Raw genomic sequence first — 20,709 nt, 5'->3', positions numbered from 1 at the left:
AAGAATGAACAAGTTGTAAGCAATGCTGTTCTGGAATTGCTGTAAACATGAAATTAAAGAGTCAACAGGATAAACTTTCCAATAAAACTAAACCTAATTTAAAATTGCAAAGGCATTTTTATGTATGCTTTCAAAATCATTAAGAGCTTGATTCTGATTTCAGATATGCACTAGACAAAATATTGCTTAGTGGTCATTGCCCATATGTAAATGCTTCTGAGATGAGAATCGCACAGTGTGATAGTTTGCAGCAGGCTTTTCCATATGGTGAAGGCATATGTCTGGCAGCATCGCTGTTGTTCTTTGGTGAGCTTATCTGGTCTAGGATAGAGCTCAAAGTGTTTGCTCTCATGGATAGAATACCAAGAAGCTCAGGTGCATGATGGGAAAAGGCTAGATTTTTAACAGGAAGGACCATAAGAAAGGGTTAGATATTGAATTATTCACACTGCAGGTTTTCACAGATCTAAGAACCTAGTGGAGCCAGGGAAGAGAGGGGACATTTTGAATCTAGGCAGTCCTTTCCCTTTGGCTAGTTGGGCTATGGCTATAAAAGATCATTTGTCTTTGCCAGTTAGAATCCAAGATTCTCTTGAAACCAAACACCTTCAATTTACCTGATTTACCATCTGGGAATAATGAAAGGAGCCAGGTCACCTTCAGTGCTAGCATTGGGAACAGACAGTTAAGGGGACATGACCCTGGCTGGTGCACACAACTTGAAAAGCTCAGACAAATGAGACAGTGGTGCCCAATGAAGGTTTTTTGGAACCATCCCTCCATTGTGTGAAGCAGTGACTAGAAAAAAGGGCAATTTCCCAGCAGTTAACGACAGGACTTTCTTTTCATGATTGAGTAACAAGAGAAAGGGCAAGCAACCTCTGATGCAAAGTTTACTGCAAAGAATTTGTAACTAATACAAATCTATTAAAATAACAAAATAAAAACTTCAAAGAGAGAAACAGTTAACACAAGCAATAAAAGTCCCTTACAAACACTCAGACTATGGGTCAAAATAGAGACATTAAGCAAACCAACAAGTAAAGTAAAAATATTATCAAACGCATTTAAAAATAGTCACTGGTAGGTCCGAAACACGTAATATCCCTCAAGAGAAAAAGTATTGTAAAACAGGATTCATCCTAACATATGTCATAATGATGGGGGTACTGAAGAGCAAATAGCTATATAGATAAAGCAGATGCCAAACCACATAGATTAGGCAGACATCTCCTCAAACAGCATGGGCATGGCAGCTCCACCTGAGATGGACAGAGGAGAGTACATCTATCTAGGTTTGCATTCATGAAATAGTATCTGGAAGAAGCTTCATGTTGTTCCTTATTGAGCTTCTTAGCTCACTCCAGGTTTTAGCAAGGCTGCTTATGTCCAGCAGAAAGAATACTAAAGTTAGTGAAAGGATGTTGGGGTATGTGACACAAGCAGCAATTGTAGCATAAATCCTGTAAAGAACTTTACGTTGAGTTGTTATCAAAGACCAGTGTGCCTGGATGTTGACAAGGCATCAACGCCTGTCAGCATTAATTATAAAACTATCAGGAAGTTTACATCAGCAGGCCCTTGACCACAGAAATATTGAAACACCAAGCCCTTATGTTAGACAAATTCAAGGGAGCTAGTGGCCAGTAAGCATGACATCTAGCATACGAGGGAGGAGGCTTTAGGAACAGTAAAATCCTTGCCAGCACAGGATCATGTTGTTCATACCATTGCTTGTACCACTGCTTACAAAGACAGGATTAATGACAACAAGAACTGGAAGTGTAGTCACGTTCCCCTGCATTGTTTTTGAGTATAATAGAGGAAAGGGCAGTACTGGGTGTCAGTAGCTGACAGATATGCTAAAACATTGCAGTACAAACAGTAATGAGAATTAGTAGCAGCTCTAGTCAATATTGTATTAGGAGTTAATTCTATTTTCTAGATGTCCATAAAGTTTGTCTAAAAAAATATTTATTTTGTTAAAGCTTTGCCCTGTTTGAAATGAATGCAGCTTCTTTCCATTTTCACTGTTACTGGGAATTGAAATGGCTGCTAATACAGAGCACAGTGTAAAAACATGATGAGCTATGTAACTTGGGAGCAATTGAACTACTGAATACTGCATTATTGAGAAATCATTCCTTACCTCTGGGTGTTAGTCGGAAACTGGAGAGTCCTAGACCGGCATTCAGGGCAGAGCATGGGATGAATAAACATAACTGAGTAATGAGTGCTTACCAATAAAACCATGGTGGGGAAACAGGAGTCTTGTATTGTCCAGCTAAATTATACAGGGTCAGCAGCCCAGGGTAATGTGATCTTTAATTCCAAGAGCTTTGTGCTGTAATTGAGCTCCTAGTGTTTCTCAAGTAACAAAATAATGAATGAAAAGCCTAATAACTTGTTAAACATGCATCAAACAAAGCTTTGAGGACAAAAGAGGTGTATTTCTCCAAAGCTGCCAGTGGCAACCCTCAGGGATCATCTCAACAAAATCTGCATAACCCTCAAGAGGCATATGGGAGGCCACAGGAAACTATCATCAGACATGTAGCTCACAGCCCCTAATTCTCTCCTCTCTTGGTCATCTCTTCCTTTTTGTCTGAACTGCATAGTTGCCTTTTCACAGTAGGGACTCAGTAGTTTGTAATGGTACTGTTTATACATGGGATTATATTTAAATAATAATCTCAAAATCCTAATCATCATTAACACTGTAACTCTAGTTCTGTTGTATAACCACAAGTTTTGGATGCTTTTTGGCTCACTCTTAAAAGTAATCACAAAAACAAAGGCTTGTCCTTATCCTGGAATGGTGATTCATTAACTGTATCCAGAGCCCAGCCCATTTCATAGCCATGGGATTTGTCCTTCGGTGAAGAAGATGTTCAAGTTCTATTTTTTTTTTTTTAAGAATAAAAATATCTCCTCCATGTGGCAGTGAAGAACCAAGTAAAAGCTGCTGTGGAAGCTTCTTGCTGAATCTTCAGAAAGCCTTAAACAATAGCTCTGAGAAATATGAAGGGCCCTGTTTATCTTAGTGAAGTTTTATTCTGTGGTTAAAGATGAAAATGTAAGACAAATTTGAAATATTTTCATTGCTTAGCATTTTACCAGCAGGGGATCATCAGCAGCAAATGTGCTGATCCCATGCTCCCAAACTGCTTTCCAGAGACCAAAAGCTCAAATTGCTCCTTTCCTATGTACCAAAATCACTATCTTCCTGCCCACCCCCTGCAAGTAAGAACTATTGGACAGATTAGAAACTGAAAATGTGGGGGCAGCAAGCAAGCAAAAGGAAATTAATAACAAAATAAACAACACAAATATTGCTGTCCGATTGAGCATTCATTGGGAATTTTTACTTCACACACCTGCCCTGCACACAACTGTGCAGTGTAGAAATAGCCAAGCTAGGTCTAACCGAACTCACTTGGGTACCAGGAGCACAGAGCTTTGTACAGGCTGATTTACCCCGCTTCTCATCAGTGTGCATACTCTTAGTCCCCAGAATTCTGCATAAATATACAGTGAGACAGAATTTATTCTGGATGCAGAAAAAAGTGAAAGCAGGTGCCAAGGAGAATAGTGACAGCAGATATCTGCAATATACTTATTTTGGGTTAGTATTCAGTAAGTGGGAAGCATGCCTGTAGCTGACCCACTGAAACACAGTCATGAAGGAGAGCCAGATTTGAGGTGACATGCTAGGCAACAAGAGGTTAGAGCAAAAAGAAAAAAAAAAAGACCTCAAGAAACTTTCCTTTTGATTCATGACAAACCAATATACTTTTCATTTATGCTTAAATCTTTGTAATAGAAACCAAAAGGCAGTTTTTAAGGTGAAAATCTTCTACATTCATATGTGAATACTCACAAACACAAACATCTTGAACAGTAAATTGTGTAAGCTGGCCTGTGAATAAAGTAGCAATAAATTTCCTGTTCCTACAAAATTTCCATTCTTTAATTTTATACAAGAAATTTTACTTTTTTGGAAAACAGTCAAAAGTAGAGAGACTTAAATTGACAGCTAAGCTTTCCTTCTATGTATTACACTATACCAAATTCAGGACTGTGGCCAGGTGCTGCTCTTTCAGTACATTATTGTCATGTGAACATATACAGTGCCTTCAGGTGACACTCAAAGTTCATTTTTGGGTATGGTTTTTCCTCCAGTAATGTAATAGTACCCACATTGTGTGAAACAGTTGTTCACAAATACCTCTGGATCTCTGAACAACTGTGTTTTGGAGATATTATGCCTGAAGTTCAAATTTTCAGTTGCACTGGTGAAATCCCAAGCCGCTGAAGTTATGGGGGCCAGAATTCTACTCATGGGTTAATTAAAATGAAAGCATTCTCTTTCAAACATACAAAACTGCAATGGCAAAACACACATTGGACTGTGACTGTTGAACTTCAACATGAAAATTGAAGTAAATAGTGTGTTCGGCTTTGTTTGACATTAAATCAGAGGCTTTGAAGATCTTTAGCCTTAAAACAAAGCATTCAGCCGTATACAAATTGCACAGCCCCCTCCAGGTATAATTTCATTGTCTGAATCCTAACTTGATTTTGACAATGAATAATACTTGGATATAAATGGGGTTTTGTTACTTTTATGAAGAGTTCTAAATCTCTGAGGTGCTGCTATTCTACAGTTTCCTCAGTTTTCCAGTGATTCTCTGTTGGAGAAAAAGAGCAGATATTAAAGCGTTAAAGCTAAATTGCAGTAGAACATCAAGGGAGTCTACAATTGTTGTTTTATTTCAGAAAAGGCTAATATTGCACCATCAAATTCTACGCAATTTTCTATATGTCATCTCTGATGAAATTCTAAGTCAGTCCATTTTCCATGGTGATTAATGGAGCATTTCTTTATGGGGGCATAAATTATAAGATATAGGAAGATTAAGTCCTCCTTTAAAACTACTGGTTTTGGTAGAATCTGGAAGTTGTTGCCTGACTGGTACCTACTCACTAAATGCATTTCTTGCTTTAAAGGTACTGGCCTGCTGATTATGTTCATCTTACCACATAAGTATGATTCCAAATCCCACTGCATTCTCTTTAAAATGCAGATGGCATTGAATGTCTGAAATGAATGCAGTTCTTTTGTGTCTTTAAGCAGTGGGAAAAGTTTCTTAGCTGAGTTAGTTCTGCCACCTGCAGCTCAGAACTGGCAGAACTGCAAGATCTTTAAAACATTCAGTTATGTGTATATGGAGGAATAAGCTTAGATTAGAGAAACTATAGACAATCTGATGGAGAAGAGTGACTGAAGAGAGTTTGGGGACTCTCCTACTGATCAAAATCAGTAGTAAGAAACATACGTTAATCATAAACAACAATAATGTGAAAGGAGACTTTCCTATTAGCCCTTTCTTCTTAGCTGTTGTGCTATCACAGTGCATTGATGTTTCCAATTGAGTACAGGAAATCACTGAGGGAACAACATTCATGGGGCCAGATCCAATTTTATAAAGTGTGACTGCTGTGTCCTCTGGAGCCAGACTTGATCTTTTACTTGTAAAGGCAAATTTGGGTCCTGCTATGTTATTTAATTGATAATTAACATATTACATTGGGCCTTCATATGGACTCACACACTTGAAGCCTTTACTAAAACCTGCTGTGCCTTTAGCACCCCTTCATGGAAGCTGCTTTTTAAAACTTTCTTCTTTCTTGAACCTATAATGCTAAGCTCTTCTTCTAAGAAAAATGTTATTAAAAAAATCAAGAAGAGTGCATTTAACCCAAGTAACTGTATGATTGTGTCATTTTAATCTTTACTTTACCTTTCCAATGTCCCTCATTCTCTTTTATTTTATCTGAGATCACTATCATGTAATTGGATCAGTGGGGATGGACCAAAGGTGCCTCCTGGAACGTTACCAAAGATGCTAAGGTGCGCAAAGGTGCGAGAGTCCAACCACAGCCATCTAAATGCACGATTAGCACCCTAGAATATAACTTGATTGTGACAGTTCCTTCTGTCAGTATAAAGGACTATGTTCTGTTACAGCTCTTTATAAATTCTCCTGCTACTCATAGTAGTATTACCATAGTGGAACTGGTTGATAGGTGATAGTGATAGCCTGAGTATAAAAAACTCAGTAGAGACTATTATATTTACCCAAATCCAAGAACACTAAATTTAAGACCCCCCCCCCCCCCATTAGATTCTGTACATGAAAATTTTACAAATTTGCAAATCCAATTATTGGAGGGTCATCTTAAATTTGTCCCCCCAACTGCTGCAGTGAGGAAAACCATGGCAGGGGGGCAGGCAGCACAGGGGTGGGGGTATGAGAGTTAAGTGGTCTGACTCCTGCCCCTTCCCACCAACACTTTGCCCGCTGCCACCTGTGTCCCCCAGTAGCTGTATGCCCTTTTGCCTGCCCCCCCGCACCAGCCCCCTCCCCTTTCAGTACCTCTGCTCCCTAACACCTGTCAATCCTCCTGCCTGCCTGTCCCCCCACTGCCTCTGTCCCCCACTACCTCTGCCTGCTCACCTGCCCCCTATCGCCCCTCCTCCTCTTCTCCCCTGTCACCTCTTACCCACTTGCAACCCACCCCCAGCTTACTCTCTGGCCCTGGCTCTGGCATGACCAGGCTGGAGCTGGGGCATGGCCAGGCTGGGGCTGGAGCTGGAGTGGGGCTGGTGTTGTACAGGAGCCAGAGGGTAACGGGTAGTACTGCTGGGCAGGAGGGATGGCGGGGGGGGGGGAGGGCCAGGCAGAGATGGGGAGTAGGTGGTGGGGCAGAGGCAACAGGGACAGAGGTCAAACAGCTACGAGAGCTCTGACTTGAGCCCTGGGTAAAAGCTGCAGCAGCCACCTGCCCCTGCCTCCTTGAGTCCAAAAGAAGGGACTTTATTTCCCATGTTAAATGGGGGGAAAAACCTTGTCTTGGTTTTGAGTAAATACAGTAATACAGTAATTATAATACTCTTAGAATTGTTTGTGTTACACGTGGTTCTTTTGGTGGTGGCTCAGGAATGCAGAGAAACTATATATATTCTAAAATGGCATAAGTTCTTCCACATATTGTATGCATTAAAGAAAAAATACGTCTTTGAAAACAGATTATGAGCTTGTCAACACAGGAAATCTCTCACAAAGCATCTTCATCACCAAAAGTCCGTATGAAGAGCTCTATTACTACGTATCCCTGCACAAGTATATTTAAAGTATGGGTATTTTTCCTAGTCCTAAGTATTTATATTGGGCTATACCGAAAATGCCTGTAGATATAATAATTCTTTATTGTTCCTACATATATTATGAGCCTTAAACATGGATTTTTACAGTTAAATACCACCCAGTACTCTTTAGAAAGTTAAAACGATGATTTTTAAAAGACACCTAAAAGAATGAGATCTGTTGGGAATAGGCAGTCTAGCCAACATGCTGTTTTTTATTTAAATGAATAAACATCTCTGTATAATCATTATAGGAAAGCGTGTTGTTCAAATGGTGTGTCTGAATCCTGACTGCCAAGATTTGTGCTGCTTTCTGGCAGCAAATGGTGGCAGATAGTTTAGAGATACCCCTGAATTAAATGTATTTTGTCCTTACACTTTTAAGCGAGCTCTTTGCAGGGACCCAGATGCTGATTGTCACTGGCAGATTCTTCAGGTTTAGGATAATTGGGTCATGATTCCTTTGTTTGTAGGGATTTGTCCCTTGAGTCACTTTAGATTTCAAATGGGTCTCAAAGGTCACTAAGAGAGACTGAAAGATTTAATATCAATCATTCTTAATCCTGTTCTTTTTACATTTGTGTCCAGTTCACAGTGAACTGGAGGTATTTTAAATGGACTTGTCACTACAGAGCACAGTACTCTTTTATTACTCAGGCATCCAGAAGTGACCTTACAATTTGCAGGGTCTAAGACTCTAGTGAGAGAAATTGACAGAGAATTTCCTGGCCCAGAACCAGAGGAGGTGTTTGGGCTGGTCTGTGAGTTGCTAAATAGTTGGGACAGGAGGGGTCCCCCATCTCAAAAAGAACAGCGCCTCAGTCACGTCAGTGCTTATGCACAAGAGCAGACATGCAGACATCTCTAACTTCTGTGTTCTTCAGTCAATTTTAAAATTCTGTGTGAAATCAAGTACATCATAGGTAAGGTCATCACTTAAGAAACTTCTAGATAGCGACTGTGTAATTTTACAGTTACAATGCTAATGCTTCATATGTATACCTGTATGATGTAGGTCTTGGAAGACCCTAAAAGGACTAACCTGATTTTAGAGAACATTTAAGTAGTGACCCAAAGAGAGAAATATTTGGGACCAGAGTTCTGTGGATTATCACAATTCACAAAAGGCTGAGCAGGTGCTTGTAGGTTTTAAAATAAATTAAATAAGAACCCAAGGCACAACGTCTCATGCAGCAGAAACTGGATCCTGTGGATTATTATACTCTGATTAACTGAAGAATATTATAATGTAACAAGGCAAAATCTGAGTAAATCAAAGGCAGTAGCAGACAGTTCAGTAGCAACTGTCTGACCATTAGATTATTCTACAGCAGTCTATATACACGGTCTCTCAGGAATCAGTGACCCGATTTCTGTGGTTAGAAGAATATTCAACCTCTTGAAGCTGCTCATTCTGCCCCAGTGTTCCACATTATCTGGATTTTTATAGCTGGATGGCTAATAAGGGACTCATCAGAAGATAGAGCCACTACTTAGCACTATTGAAATACTGAATTCTTCTCTCTGGTCTGCATAGCAGTTCTCTGATCGTTGTTCCACACTTTCTTCAAGCCTGGAATCTTTGTGCATGTGAATTAGAGGGGAATGCATGCCGTGAGAATGCAGCATACTTTGATCTGCTTTGTAGCTCAGAGAGAAGGATTTACTTCTTGTCTTATGAATGTATACAAGCATGAATGCAAATCATCGGGTGGTAGAAATAAACATGAGTTACTCACTCAGCAAGACATACTAAATTTATGAAAGTGGGACTGTCCCATTCTAAACAAGGTAAGTAACACTTGCAGTTATTTTCCTTACCCAATACACTAACAATTCCCTTCTGACTTCTAATCATCAAGGAAACATTGAGGTTTCATTCAAAAAGCAGATATTAAAAAGCACTTCTCTTCTGGAAACTGGCTCTAAAAGTAGCCCTGTTGGTTCCATGCTTATCATGTGTCAGCAGTTTCCGTATCAAATGGGCTCATCTCACAAGTAAGGAAAATTTTTCCCCCCTAAATGCCAACTCTTAAAACTTAACCTGGGATCTAGGTATCAATCTGAGTTCTTCCTTCTGACATATGATGACCAGAAAAAATATTCTGAAGGCCAAATTAAGCCCTCTATTACATGACAGCAACTCTGCAGCTTGGCTGGGACTGATTCTGTGATAATAGACAAGATAGAACAGAATACAGCTTCCTCCCTCTCAGTTGAGCTGTATTGGGTGTACTAACATTAGCAAAGTTCAGTGAAAAATTATTTGAATTATTAAATGAGCAGATATATGTCAGTAAATGCATAAGGAGCAAAACTATTTGAGGAAGAAGAGCTGTACTTGAAGTCAGATTTTCAAAAGTGTCCATCAACCACAACTGGGGATAGATACTCAAAAGGGCCCAGTTCCTATTCAGGTGCTTAAATAAAATGACTAGACTTTCAAAAGTGTTAGCAACTCCCATTGTGCACGGTGCCAGGAGGATTTTTTGAAGGGAAATGATCAGATTCTACAAGAACTATTTGGATCCCCACACATACAGGCTATGGTATTTGCCTGGTTTCTTCAATAATAAAGTATTTGGGCTGACTGAAGGGAAGCAGAATGAGGTTTCTCTCCTGGAAATGTCATTAATGTGTTGGGAAGAGACCCTCCTATATTCTTTTTCATAACAAGAGGAGAAGAAAATCATTTGAGTGACTGCTCAAAAATAATATCATCGTACTGTGTGAAATTACAAGGAAAGTGAAAGTACAAATATCATGTTTATAATCTGAATTAATAGGCATTCATGATGGGGATCTGGCAGATTGAAGATGATTAAGTCTACATTATTATTATACTGGAGTGTGTGTATTGTATATACTGGAGAAATGTACTATAAACTGTGGGAATCTGTTGTTATTGATTTATCAATAGTCTCAGTTTTTGTAATCAGGAATGGTAAGCTTTTTTCTCTTTTGAAGTATCCGTATTCTGAACGATCTGGTTTTTTACATTTACTTGATTTTTAAGTAAGCTGTATGCTGTTTTGCAAAGTATATGTATTAATACAGATTTCTATAATGAAGTATCATTGATTCCTGTAAGTGTTTAAAGACATTTAAATTCTAGATAACTCAGTATTTGATTCTGCAGACCCACCACAGACTGAACTCAACTGTTTGGTATGTTCCTCATTAGCTAAATAGGAAAAATGAAAGCCAGAAAGAAGGGGTGCATACACACATACTAAGTCAGCCTAAAATAAAGTGGCTTAACTAAGTCAACTTAACTAAGTCAACTTAAATTAAGCCACATCAGAGCTTAGAGCTTATACATGTCCAGCTCCTTGACATGGTGGCAGTCATTTTGGAGGTAAGTCAACTTAACTAATGTGACTCAAGATAATGCATCTCAAAGGTATATTATCTTGCACTGCATTTAGGTTGAGATTGCTCCACAGACAGTTAAGTCAACTTAAAAAAGTTAAGTTGACTTAACTGTCAGGCAGTTACTATATTTGTATGCACCTAAAAAGAGTAGCTTTTCAGTTTCAGATTATGAGAAGACTATTGCATTAAGACACTTTTAAGTCAAATAATTTTGTCTTGACTCTTTCTTTCAGTTGTGTGTAATATTGGAGCCAATGCAAGAATTGATGTCAAGACATAAAACTTACAATTTAAGTCCTCGAGACTGCTTGAAGACATGTTTGTTTCAAAAATGGCAGCGAATGGTGGCACCACCAGGTATGTTTGGCTTTCAGTATTTTTTTTCTATATTCTGATTAGAATTTTTTAAATCAATATGAGAAAACTGTGCTCTTGAAAATCCACTCAGAATATCCATTTGGAAATGTTTGGGACAGTGCAAAACAGCACTGTCCTTAACAAAAACTTGGACATGATTTTGATGTCATGTGATTTGGTGTAATAAGTTGCAATATGATATGGTAAATATACATATTCAAATAGTTTCACTATGTGTAAGATACTGTTTAGGAAAAATAAAACACAGAGATAGAAAGTAAAAAGCCCACTGGCTGCACGAGAATTCAGTTTATATACTCTAGCTTCCTGCTGTGACTCTGGAATTAGAGCTTCAAGTCATAATTAATTGGCTTGAAGTCTAATATATTTTTACTTACAGGTTTGTATTTAACCTCTTTCATCTTAAATGCAAAAATAACCATCTGCTACAAAAAATAAAAATTACAGCTATTAAAGTAGATCACATGACACATTCTAGAAGGATTGAAAAATTGTCACTTTTGTATTTGTCCAGCTTAAGACGATTGAAAAATAGGTTTAGTGGATGGGCTACATTTTGAAATTTAGTAGAGGAACATGATTTTACATACACTGACATATTACACTCTGAAAGTCTCTACTAAAGGTGAGAGCCATGACTGAGACTTGAAGTCATATTGAATGATTCTCTGATCCTTTAAATAGTCTTGACTTTGGCAGGATGGTCCAAAGGTTTGGGCTGTGGGCTAGTAGAACAGGTTTCTGTTTTTAGTTCTGCCCAGGACCTCTCTGCACCTCAGCTATCCCTAATAATACTTATTATAATGTTCCTTCTGAGATAGATTGATGAACACTGCTGGAAGAATAATTATTATTAATCCATTAATTACATTGAAAACCGAGTCTATTGCTTTTTGTTCCACGCGATGGTCACAAGTTTATAAATTAATTCCAGAATAATAACAGTACTAAACACGCAGCAGTTTGGAAATGGGTGAGGAAAAAAATATATTTATTTAGTACTTACTTGTATTGTTCATTCTTTTACATGCTTTAAAAAGTCCATGATTTGCTTTACTTGTACAATTTTATTGTAGCAGAACCCACAAGACAACCGACAACCAAACGGAGGAAAAGGAAAAATTCAACCAGCAGCACTTCAAACAGCAGTGCTGGGAACAATGCAAACAGCACCAATAGCAAGAAGAAAACGGCAGCTGCAAACCTGAGTCTGTCAAGTCAGGTACCTGTAAGTCTCATTTTCATTTTAGGACTGAATCTCAGCACTTTACAGCTTTCTGCATATGTACAGAAGATTTATTCATGAGCCAAAATTATCAAGCATATGGCGAGACCTTACACAGTGTGATGTGGAATCTGCGAAATGAGAGGGAGAATGTGAAGAGGCTGTTCTGCAATCCAGTTTTAGTGAATGACCCTCAGGGAGTGGGTGGGATTAAAAATGGATTTAATCTTTTGGGGCCTGGTCCAAATCCCACTCATCTCAGAGAGAGACTTTCCATGGACTGCAGTGGGTGTTGGTTTGAGCCTTTGGTATTCAGCAGTAGGACCACAGATGGTCTCTTTTATAGTCACCAGAAACTAGATTCATGCATTAATCTGAGTTATAATGGAAACACAAGGATACCATAGCGGGACAGACTAGCGGTGGATCTGATCTAATATCCTATCTCTAACAACAGCCTTTTTCAGATGCTTCAGTGGAAGCTGTCAGAAATCCCACAGAGGTTATATCCTCCTAACTCCTATCAGTTACCAGTGGGCACCTGCCCTACAGCTTAAGAACTGATACTTCTTACCAATTTTTATCTTGTTACCTGTAATTGTTGATGTCCTTATAGTACATATAGCCACATACTGTAATATGTTTTTGACCCCTACTGAGTTCTCAGTCTCAGTGGTATCTCATAGCAACAATTCTACAGGATAATTATGCATCACACAAAAAATATTCCCTTTTATCAGTGTTAAGTTTGTTGCCTGAATCACTATCTATGGATAATCAGGTTCCAAACTGTGACTGAAGTGAGTTTTATATCTGAAGGGGGTAGCTCATGCATTTTAAAGCTTGGAAAATTAATTTGATATTATAGGGACTCTAATGTTGCAATTTGAGAATAACATAAAATGATTTTTATTGTATTTTTGATCAACATGTACAAAAGGAGTAGATCCTCTGTGGATCCTAACAAAGGATATGGGCCATTTGTTACCACACAGAAGGGAATTCCTAAAGAACCTAACTAGTTAAGTAAATAGAAGCACCGAACTACCTAGAGGTAGTACTAGGGGATATAAAATGGATTTTCATTCTTAACGACTGATTCAGCAAACCACTAGGTTACAGCAGCTTTTGTCTTCAGAGTATTAAACTCTTATTTTTTCCCTAGCAAATCAGACTTCATGCAGATCTCACATCCAGCGCCAGATCCCTCCTCTAATGCTGCTAGCTTTATTCAGTTCAGATGGCATCAGAAAACTGGTGCAGGTGACTACCTGGAGATTCCATCCCTCTCTGGGTGGCACAGGGTGCTGTGCCTCACTGCCAAAATGACTCCCTCGGGACATGAGCATGCATGAGAAAGTGCACCCCTGGTGGTCCCCAGATAGCACCAGGATCAGGAAGCCATTACAGTGGTTAGAGACACCTTATAACTCTTGCTTCTTGCTCTGATTCATTTCAGCCAAACCCAAATCTGGTACCCTGCATGTACTTCCCTTGAGTCTTATCTTCCCAGCTCTCTTGTCTTATTGATTTCAAGAGAAATTGTGCCTTTTGAGGGAAATCCATTCCTCCCAATGATAAAAAGAGACTCTGTGCAGCCATAGAAGAGGGTGAGATTTCTTTAAGAGCCCATAAATTAATAATTAAGTAATAATTACAGTGCAATTCCCATTGATAGTAATGATAATTGTACAACTACTCTGATATACACAATAGTAAAATATTCCCCATATGATATTCTTCATAAAATGTGGGTGGATTTTTAGTCTTGCCTTTATTTTGTAGTGTATCATATCCATCTAGGGAAGCATAAAAGTATTTTTATATAGGTTAGACAGAACGCTATCAGATGTTCTGGTTTGAACCTATTCAGAATGTTTTCTTTTAAATTAGATATACTTTTCACTAAATATACATGTCATTAAAATCATAGTCTTTAATGCATCCAGAGTCTTCATTATAGAACTGATACTATCTAAAACAGGCTACACATTGCAGCACAGGTGCTTCAGTTCTTCTTTTTCTAACCTCACTCACTAGCAAAGCAACCAGTAGTGAAGGTAAAGTTTTTACAGTTTTCATCTATATGCAACGGATAAAGGTTAGACATTGCATTTCTTTCTCCCTCAGACATACTTATTTTCATATATAGTGTCATTACTTCACAGACTAAGCAGTCTAAAACTACAGTTTGCCTACTAACAGCTCAGTTTATCAAAGTACTCTCTTTAGATAATCTTGTTCTGCTCTTTGCTCCTGAGATGATTTCTTAGTACGTGCTCAGGATTCGAGTGCACAAAGCAGGCAATGATGACACACTTTTCTTCCTGGTGCTATTAGCTGATAGAAATTATGTAATTCCAGCCTTTGTTTCCAGATGATTCAAATGAGTAGAATTAGCTCCAGTCCTGTTTTCTTCCACATCATTTTCTCCAAGGGGAAGAATAGTACAGAGTTAGTTTGGGGGCACTCCATCCTTTTTTCTCCAGAGTCAACTCTACCAAGTAAAGAAAGTCTGTTTTTGCTATGGTCTAGTTAATTGTATGCTTCTGTCTCAGTTTTTCTTGGTAAGCAAACTTACCCAGTCTACTCAGGTGAAGAATATTTCACTGTGCTGTGCTCCGTATGGGCATTCTTGTTAGAGAACATTAGTAACTACCCAGGTCAGTGTCACAGTTACAGTGGTACTTTATATGCTCCGGGTGTTTGAAAACGTAAACCACCTACTCCACGTTGATCACTTGAGCCAGAAGAATCTCTTCAGAATCAGCAATCTGGAGTGTCCTGCTCTAAGCAAATGACATATCTTCAACCCGGGTGGTCAGAGAGCAGTCAGCACTATCAGCAACCACAGAATTTGAAACTCCATGAGGATATGACATTTCCCACACAAACCCTCACAAATATCCAGAAAAATGTAATAATTTGGTTACAGGGCACATTATGGGCTAAGTCCTTTTTCACCTTTGCACACCTAAGTGGTACCTATGCATAGTTTGGATTTCTGTTTCTGCCTGTGGCAGAATAGGATTGTCCTGTGTGCATTCCTGGTGGAAGTAAAATAAAAGGAAAGAGCAGCCTTCCCACATATTAGCCCAGTAATTTAGTGGTTAGGGTTTATTCAAGGATCAGGAGACCCAGCTTCTAGGTTTTTCTTCCCCAGAAGACATTTGAACCAGCATCTCCAACTTCTCAGGCTGCTTTTTGGAGCTGGCTCACTGGGCAGCTAGGAGGAGAACAAGCTAGAAGGAAAGTGGCAGTGGGATAGCAGGCAGTAGGGCAGAAACTATCCTTCTGCTCTTTATCCATTTTATGGAAGGAACATTAAATGAAAGTGATAGTGGAACAGCTTCAACAGGATGCTGGAGAATGCTGTAGAGCAGGGTTGTCCAAGTGACAGGCCCTGACATCCTAGCATACAGCCTTCAGGCACCACTGCCACCCCTATTCCCCCCACTCTTTTTCCTGCCGCAGCAGCCAGGTTCTTTAGGCTCCCCCTTCCTTCTTCCACTTCTACTTCCTGCCTCCACTCTTGGGGGCTGGGGTGACACAGTGAGAGGGAGCTGCATCCTTGGCAGGAGAGGGGGTTAGGCTGCTCATGCTGTGCATGAAAAAGCCAGCTATCTGCACTGAAGTATGGTGCATGGCTGGGAGGGGAAGGAGATGCTGTGAGTGCAGTGGAGGGAGCCAGGCTGCCTGTGCTGCAAGGGGTGAGTGAGACTGCCTGCACAGTACATGCAGCTGGGAAGCAGGCAGAAGCCAGGCGGCATGTGTCTCTGGGAGGAGCAGAGCAGAAGGCTATACAGACAGCTGAGGGGAGGCATGCTAGGCAGCCCATGGAGCAGCAGAGAGCCCAAGAGGGGCCACTTACATAGCCCACATCTCGTGCGGCCCCCAGGACGCTCCAGAATGAGGTTCCATGAAGCTGCGTGACCCCAGACCCACACTCACTACCACTCCCAGGCCCACGGATCTGAGTTTGACCCCTGGTTTAGAGGAGGACTATTGAATATGGCATGTCTTAACATACCCTCTCTGTCATCAAGTATCATCAGTTTAAGGATGTCAGTTCTGACTTCTGTTTAATAGTGGACCTGTCCTCTATGAATTTTCTAATCCCTTTTTGAACCTTGTTATAGTATGTTCCTCTACAACCTCCTGCAACCATAAATTCCACAAGTTAACAACATATTGTTTGTTCTTGCAGGGTGAATGTAGCTACACAAAATCCCGAAGTCTGCATAAGTACCAAAAACTGCAGGCATGTGGCCGCGTAAGTGCCACTTCAGTGCATGAAAGTTAAATAAGATTTAGTTGTATTTGTCTTAGTGGCCCTTTGTCCTTCCTTCTTCAAGAATGTGACAGCCATTATAACAGACACTGATTGGCAGAGGGGCCTTGTTGGTCCCGCCGCTCACTGTTTGCTCTTGATGGCCAGGAGGTGGCAACTGCAGTTTTAAATATCCCGCAGTTTTTGCCTCCTGCTACTGATTGGCAAAGGGGCCCTGGCAGCCTTGCCACTTACTGCTGACTAGATGGGAGGCAAAAACCACAGCATATTTAAAACCGCAGTTTTTGCCTCTCAGCCATCAGAACTGAGCACTGAGTGGCAGGGCCAATGGGCCCCTCAGCCAATCAATGGGGAGGAGGGGTGGCATGTAAGGGGAACTCCAAGATTAAAGGAGCTGCTGTGCAGTGACCTGAGCCCACAGTTTAAACCAGGCTATACCCACAGGTCTCCCTCTACTCCTCTGCTTCTGACTAGATATCCATCTCCCCACCCATAACTTGGAAACAGTCCCTTCTATTCAGATATCAGATCTCTCTATTCCACTATATGGTCCCTCAACAATGTCAGTAACAACCACTCCCCTTGTTAAAAAAGAAGTGATTACCTTTTCTGGCTCTTCCCCTTTGACACTTTCTCACTTCTCTCCCTTCACTTTTTGTCCTGTTTTTGGCTCTAGGTTCTTTTCAGCTCCCCTCATTCAGCATCTCCCTTTGTGGATTTGAACCTCCCTACTGGGCACCATCTTTTTACAGATTAGGAGTAAATATGCAGGTAGCCAACTGCACTTCAGGATCTAAACTGCCAGCTGGCAGTCCTGCACCAAACTGCTCTTCAGTTCCTTGGTGACTCACTTGACCTGAATCCTCAGGCAATTAGGCTGCTTGTACGACATGAAGCCAGGCTCCATCAAAGGTACAAAGTCTCATCAAAGGTACAAGGGTGTTATTCCAGGCTCTGCACTTCCAGTGTGGCATCCCTTTTCTTCTTGGTACGCTATCAAGGATACCACCAAGGCCCCAGGGCTCGGGTTCTTTTTAGGTTTACAAGCACCAAAGCTTTCAGATCATTCAGTCTGTTCATGAGTTTCTTCAGCATCATCTCTTTGGTCACTTCCTTGGCAGGCATTAAATAAGACATCCACACAAGCCACTGCATTTATTTAAGGAACTGTGGTTACCAACTTGAATGTCTTTCTCCTCCATGTGCAGAAATGAATTAAGGGAACATCTACTTCTACACTTCATATCTGATAGCGAGAACCTGGCACATTGACTTCTCTCCCCCGTGCTGACAGACAATCATGTTTCTAGTTCTTTCTCCAAGAACCAGATTGTTTTCTGTTTCAAAGGGCATCAGATAGGATTGCTCTTGCTCTGATGTTTGTGTGTGTTTTGCCTTCTCATTCCACACTTCACTACTGTTTCCTCCACATTTGAAGCATAGTGCAGGACAGAAAGATGATGGGGATCTCTCTCCGTTCTGTAAATGCCTCCTCCTGGAGAGCTGTCATCTATCTCATATTCTTCTCTCTTTCAGGTTTTGATACACCAGATCTCCTTTCTTGTGAATGTTCCTGGTCTGAATGTTGGCACTTGTTAGATATATCTGGTTCTTCTAGATCATAGATTCTACCGAGTAATTATGATAGCTGTGAAGCTGCTAGTGTCAGAAACAACCGGGCAAGACTCTTTTACAAAGAGCATGTTTACACACAAGTCACTAGAAGGTAAACTAGGGTGTGAATATACAGTGTATCAACTATTTTGTGGTAACCACCCATCTGCACACTCTTATAGTACATGGAAGATCATTTACCCCACTTTCATTGAAAGGTAAGCTACCGTGGATTTTCTGTAGGGTCAGAGCAGGCACCTGGGCAGTTACCACAGAGTAGTCAACATACTTTTAAGTTCACACCCTAGCTTACGTTATTGTAATCATTAATATATCCCTGCCCTAAAATAATTAATCCTTCTTAGAGCATCTAAAATCCTAATTAGAGTCCTGTCATGTTCCAGATGGTGTTTATAGATCTCAGTGGTCTGTCTTCCAGTCTGTAGTTCCTTATTTGTAAGCCACATTCACAAATCAAACTGCTAGTAGGAAAGAGAATTATATTATTTAGTTGTATGCCTTGTATAAACAGGGTAAGTTAGGAGGTATTGTAGAGGATATGGCAGTATCTTTAACCAGGGCTTCACATCATCTACAGTGCCAAAGCTGGAGTATTTGTAGCAGAAACTACCTGCTGTCCCAAAATAGTATAAATCAAAATCTAATCTAATTATAAGGGAGTAAGAATTAGCAAGATAGTTTCTAGTCATCAGGTTTGCAAAACTTCCAAATGAAAATAGTGTGTCAACCAAACTCCAACCTAAAATCTGAGAAGCATTTGTTTCAATGGGGTGTTTATTCCAAAATCTAATGTGAATGTCAATTCTATCTTTATAGATCATTTCAACAGAAATTCCAAGCTAACATTCTTACCTTTCTTTGGTGGATGTGGTCACAGTTATTGGGATGGTCAGCAGTAGGATAGTTAGCTATTAATGGGAACCATGGAGTAGAACTTGAAATGCAAACACTCTCACTATAATCACCTCCAGCCTCGTTCACCCCATTATCAAAAAATCTTTCTGAGCACCAAACTAGCAGCTTTGCCAAAATAGCACTTGCATAATATTTCTTTAATTACCTTAGGCTTTTGAGGCAATAACACGCATATTTCTCTGGATACTGACTCTTGCGCTGTGAACTATTGCTTTCATACTCTGAGCAGAACAGCAAAATAGGCAAGAAAAAGCTTAGGGCAATTTCACATGGCCCACTATACTTGTGTATATCCACACTCCAGTGAGACATAACTTAGCCTTAGGAAAATATTGAAAATCACAGGTTAAAGAGGTCAGTTACATAATCAAGCATAGCTATGCTAAACTGCACAGGTTAGATATAGAAAGAGTGAAATGTGCAGCTCAGGGACCGCTCAGCTCACCAGCAGCTCGCCCTCTGCCCCTGCTGCCGAAGAGGCAGGTAAGGATTGGGTCCCCACCCTTGTCTACACTCCATGGGGGTTTAGTTTGGTTTAATTCTCCCTAAATTGAAGTGGTATTTTTAAAAATCAACCATTTCAGTTTAGGGAGAACTAAACCAAATTAAAACCCTGTGGTGTGTACAAGCAACCTTACTGACCAAACAGTGCAAGGGAGCTCGCTTATTAAAAAGTGGTTAGGAAGAAAAAAGGGGCAGTAGAGCTCTGACTACACACTAGAGTGGCCAGTTGCAGCAGTGTATGTTATGGGATGAGGAGCAATACAGTGTGGGATACCTGGAGGACTGACCAGACATGTATCACAGAATGCTTGATGTTGATACACAGCACTAAAGTGGTTCACAATGAACCAGTTCAAAATACTATTCGATTTTCCAGGTACACATTTGAATCATTCCATGCAGATATAAACCATTTTATCAGGCTTGTATGTCTGTCTGCTTCAACTTTGAACTGCATTTAAGCCATTGTGAGTGCAACATGTGTCCACACCCTCTGCTGCAGATAAAGTGATCTCTGTATATAATCTGTAACTATTGATATACATTTTGCAGTCAGAGATGATTTAGGATAAAAGATATATACATAAAAGCTGCTATTATGATAATATTCAGTCAGAAATTTCTGTCATACAGTGTAAAACAGCCACTGCTTTATTTACAATGCGTCACTGCAAAAATATACTGTTATCACTAGACATTCCCAACCAAAAAATGTTGTTGCAATCACAAAGTAAATAAGTAAGGTTAAGTGACTACAGCCTAAATTGTTTGTTTTTTAAAAATCTAGTCAAATATGTGCTACCATAACTATCCCATAGCAGTGTGTGCTGCCATACAAGAGACTAGGGTTTAATTCTTGGATTCTGCTTCTCACTCCATGAGCAGGAGCTAGGAGCACTCCAGAGCTGCAGCCTCAACCCTGGGAGGGATGGAGCCTTGTGTCATTCAGCAACAGTGACCCCTACTGGCCAATTTAAGGAGAAGCATTGAGGGGCTCTAAAAGGAGTCACTTCCAGTCCTCCTCAGAGGTTGGTGGTCATTGCACGGGAATTAGTTAGTGGAGGTTATATGGGGTTCAATTGGTGGGGATCTTCCACAGTCCATCAGAGGAACAGAACCCTCTGTGGGAGGCGGTGGCATGTGTGCCTCCTAAGAAATTATCTTTTTGCCTATATA

General features: G+C 40.2%; 1 protein-coding gene across 12 annotated transcripts in view; it reads left to right on the top strand.

Annotated features, from left to right (window-relative positions):
* LDB2 (LIM domain binding 2) overlaps positions 1-20,709 on the top strand; it is a 357,070-nt gene that overhangs the window by 332,423 nt on the left and 3,938 nt on the right. For 7 of the 12 annotated variants that reach the window (XM_025211438.1, XM_025211435.1, XM_025211436.1 and 4 more), the window contains 2 exons: positions 10,819-10,942; positions 12,040-12,191. In XM_025211438.1, coding sequence (XP_025067223.1) covers positions 10,819-10,942; positions 12,040-12,191 — 276 coding nt within the window. Of the gene's footprint in view, positions 1-10,818; positions 10,943-12,039; positions 12,192-20,418; positions 20,562-20,709 lie in introns of all 12 variants that reach the window. The other 5 variants (XM_025211433.1, XM_014522872.2, XM_025211440.1 and 2 more) reach the window with 3 other exon arrangements.

Source organism: Alligator sinensis, unplaced genomic scaffold, assembly GCF_000455745.1.
Source record: "Alligator sinensis unplaced genomic scaffold, ASM45574v1 scaffold466_1, whole genome shotgun sequence".
In the NCBI taxonomy this organism is placed as follows: domain Eukaryota; kingdom Metazoa; phylum Chordata; order Crocodylia; family Alligatoridae; genus Alligator; species Alligator sinensis.
The sequence above is the reverse complement of the archived record's forward strand: the minus strand, read 5'-3'. Positions and strand labels throughout refer to the sequence as shown.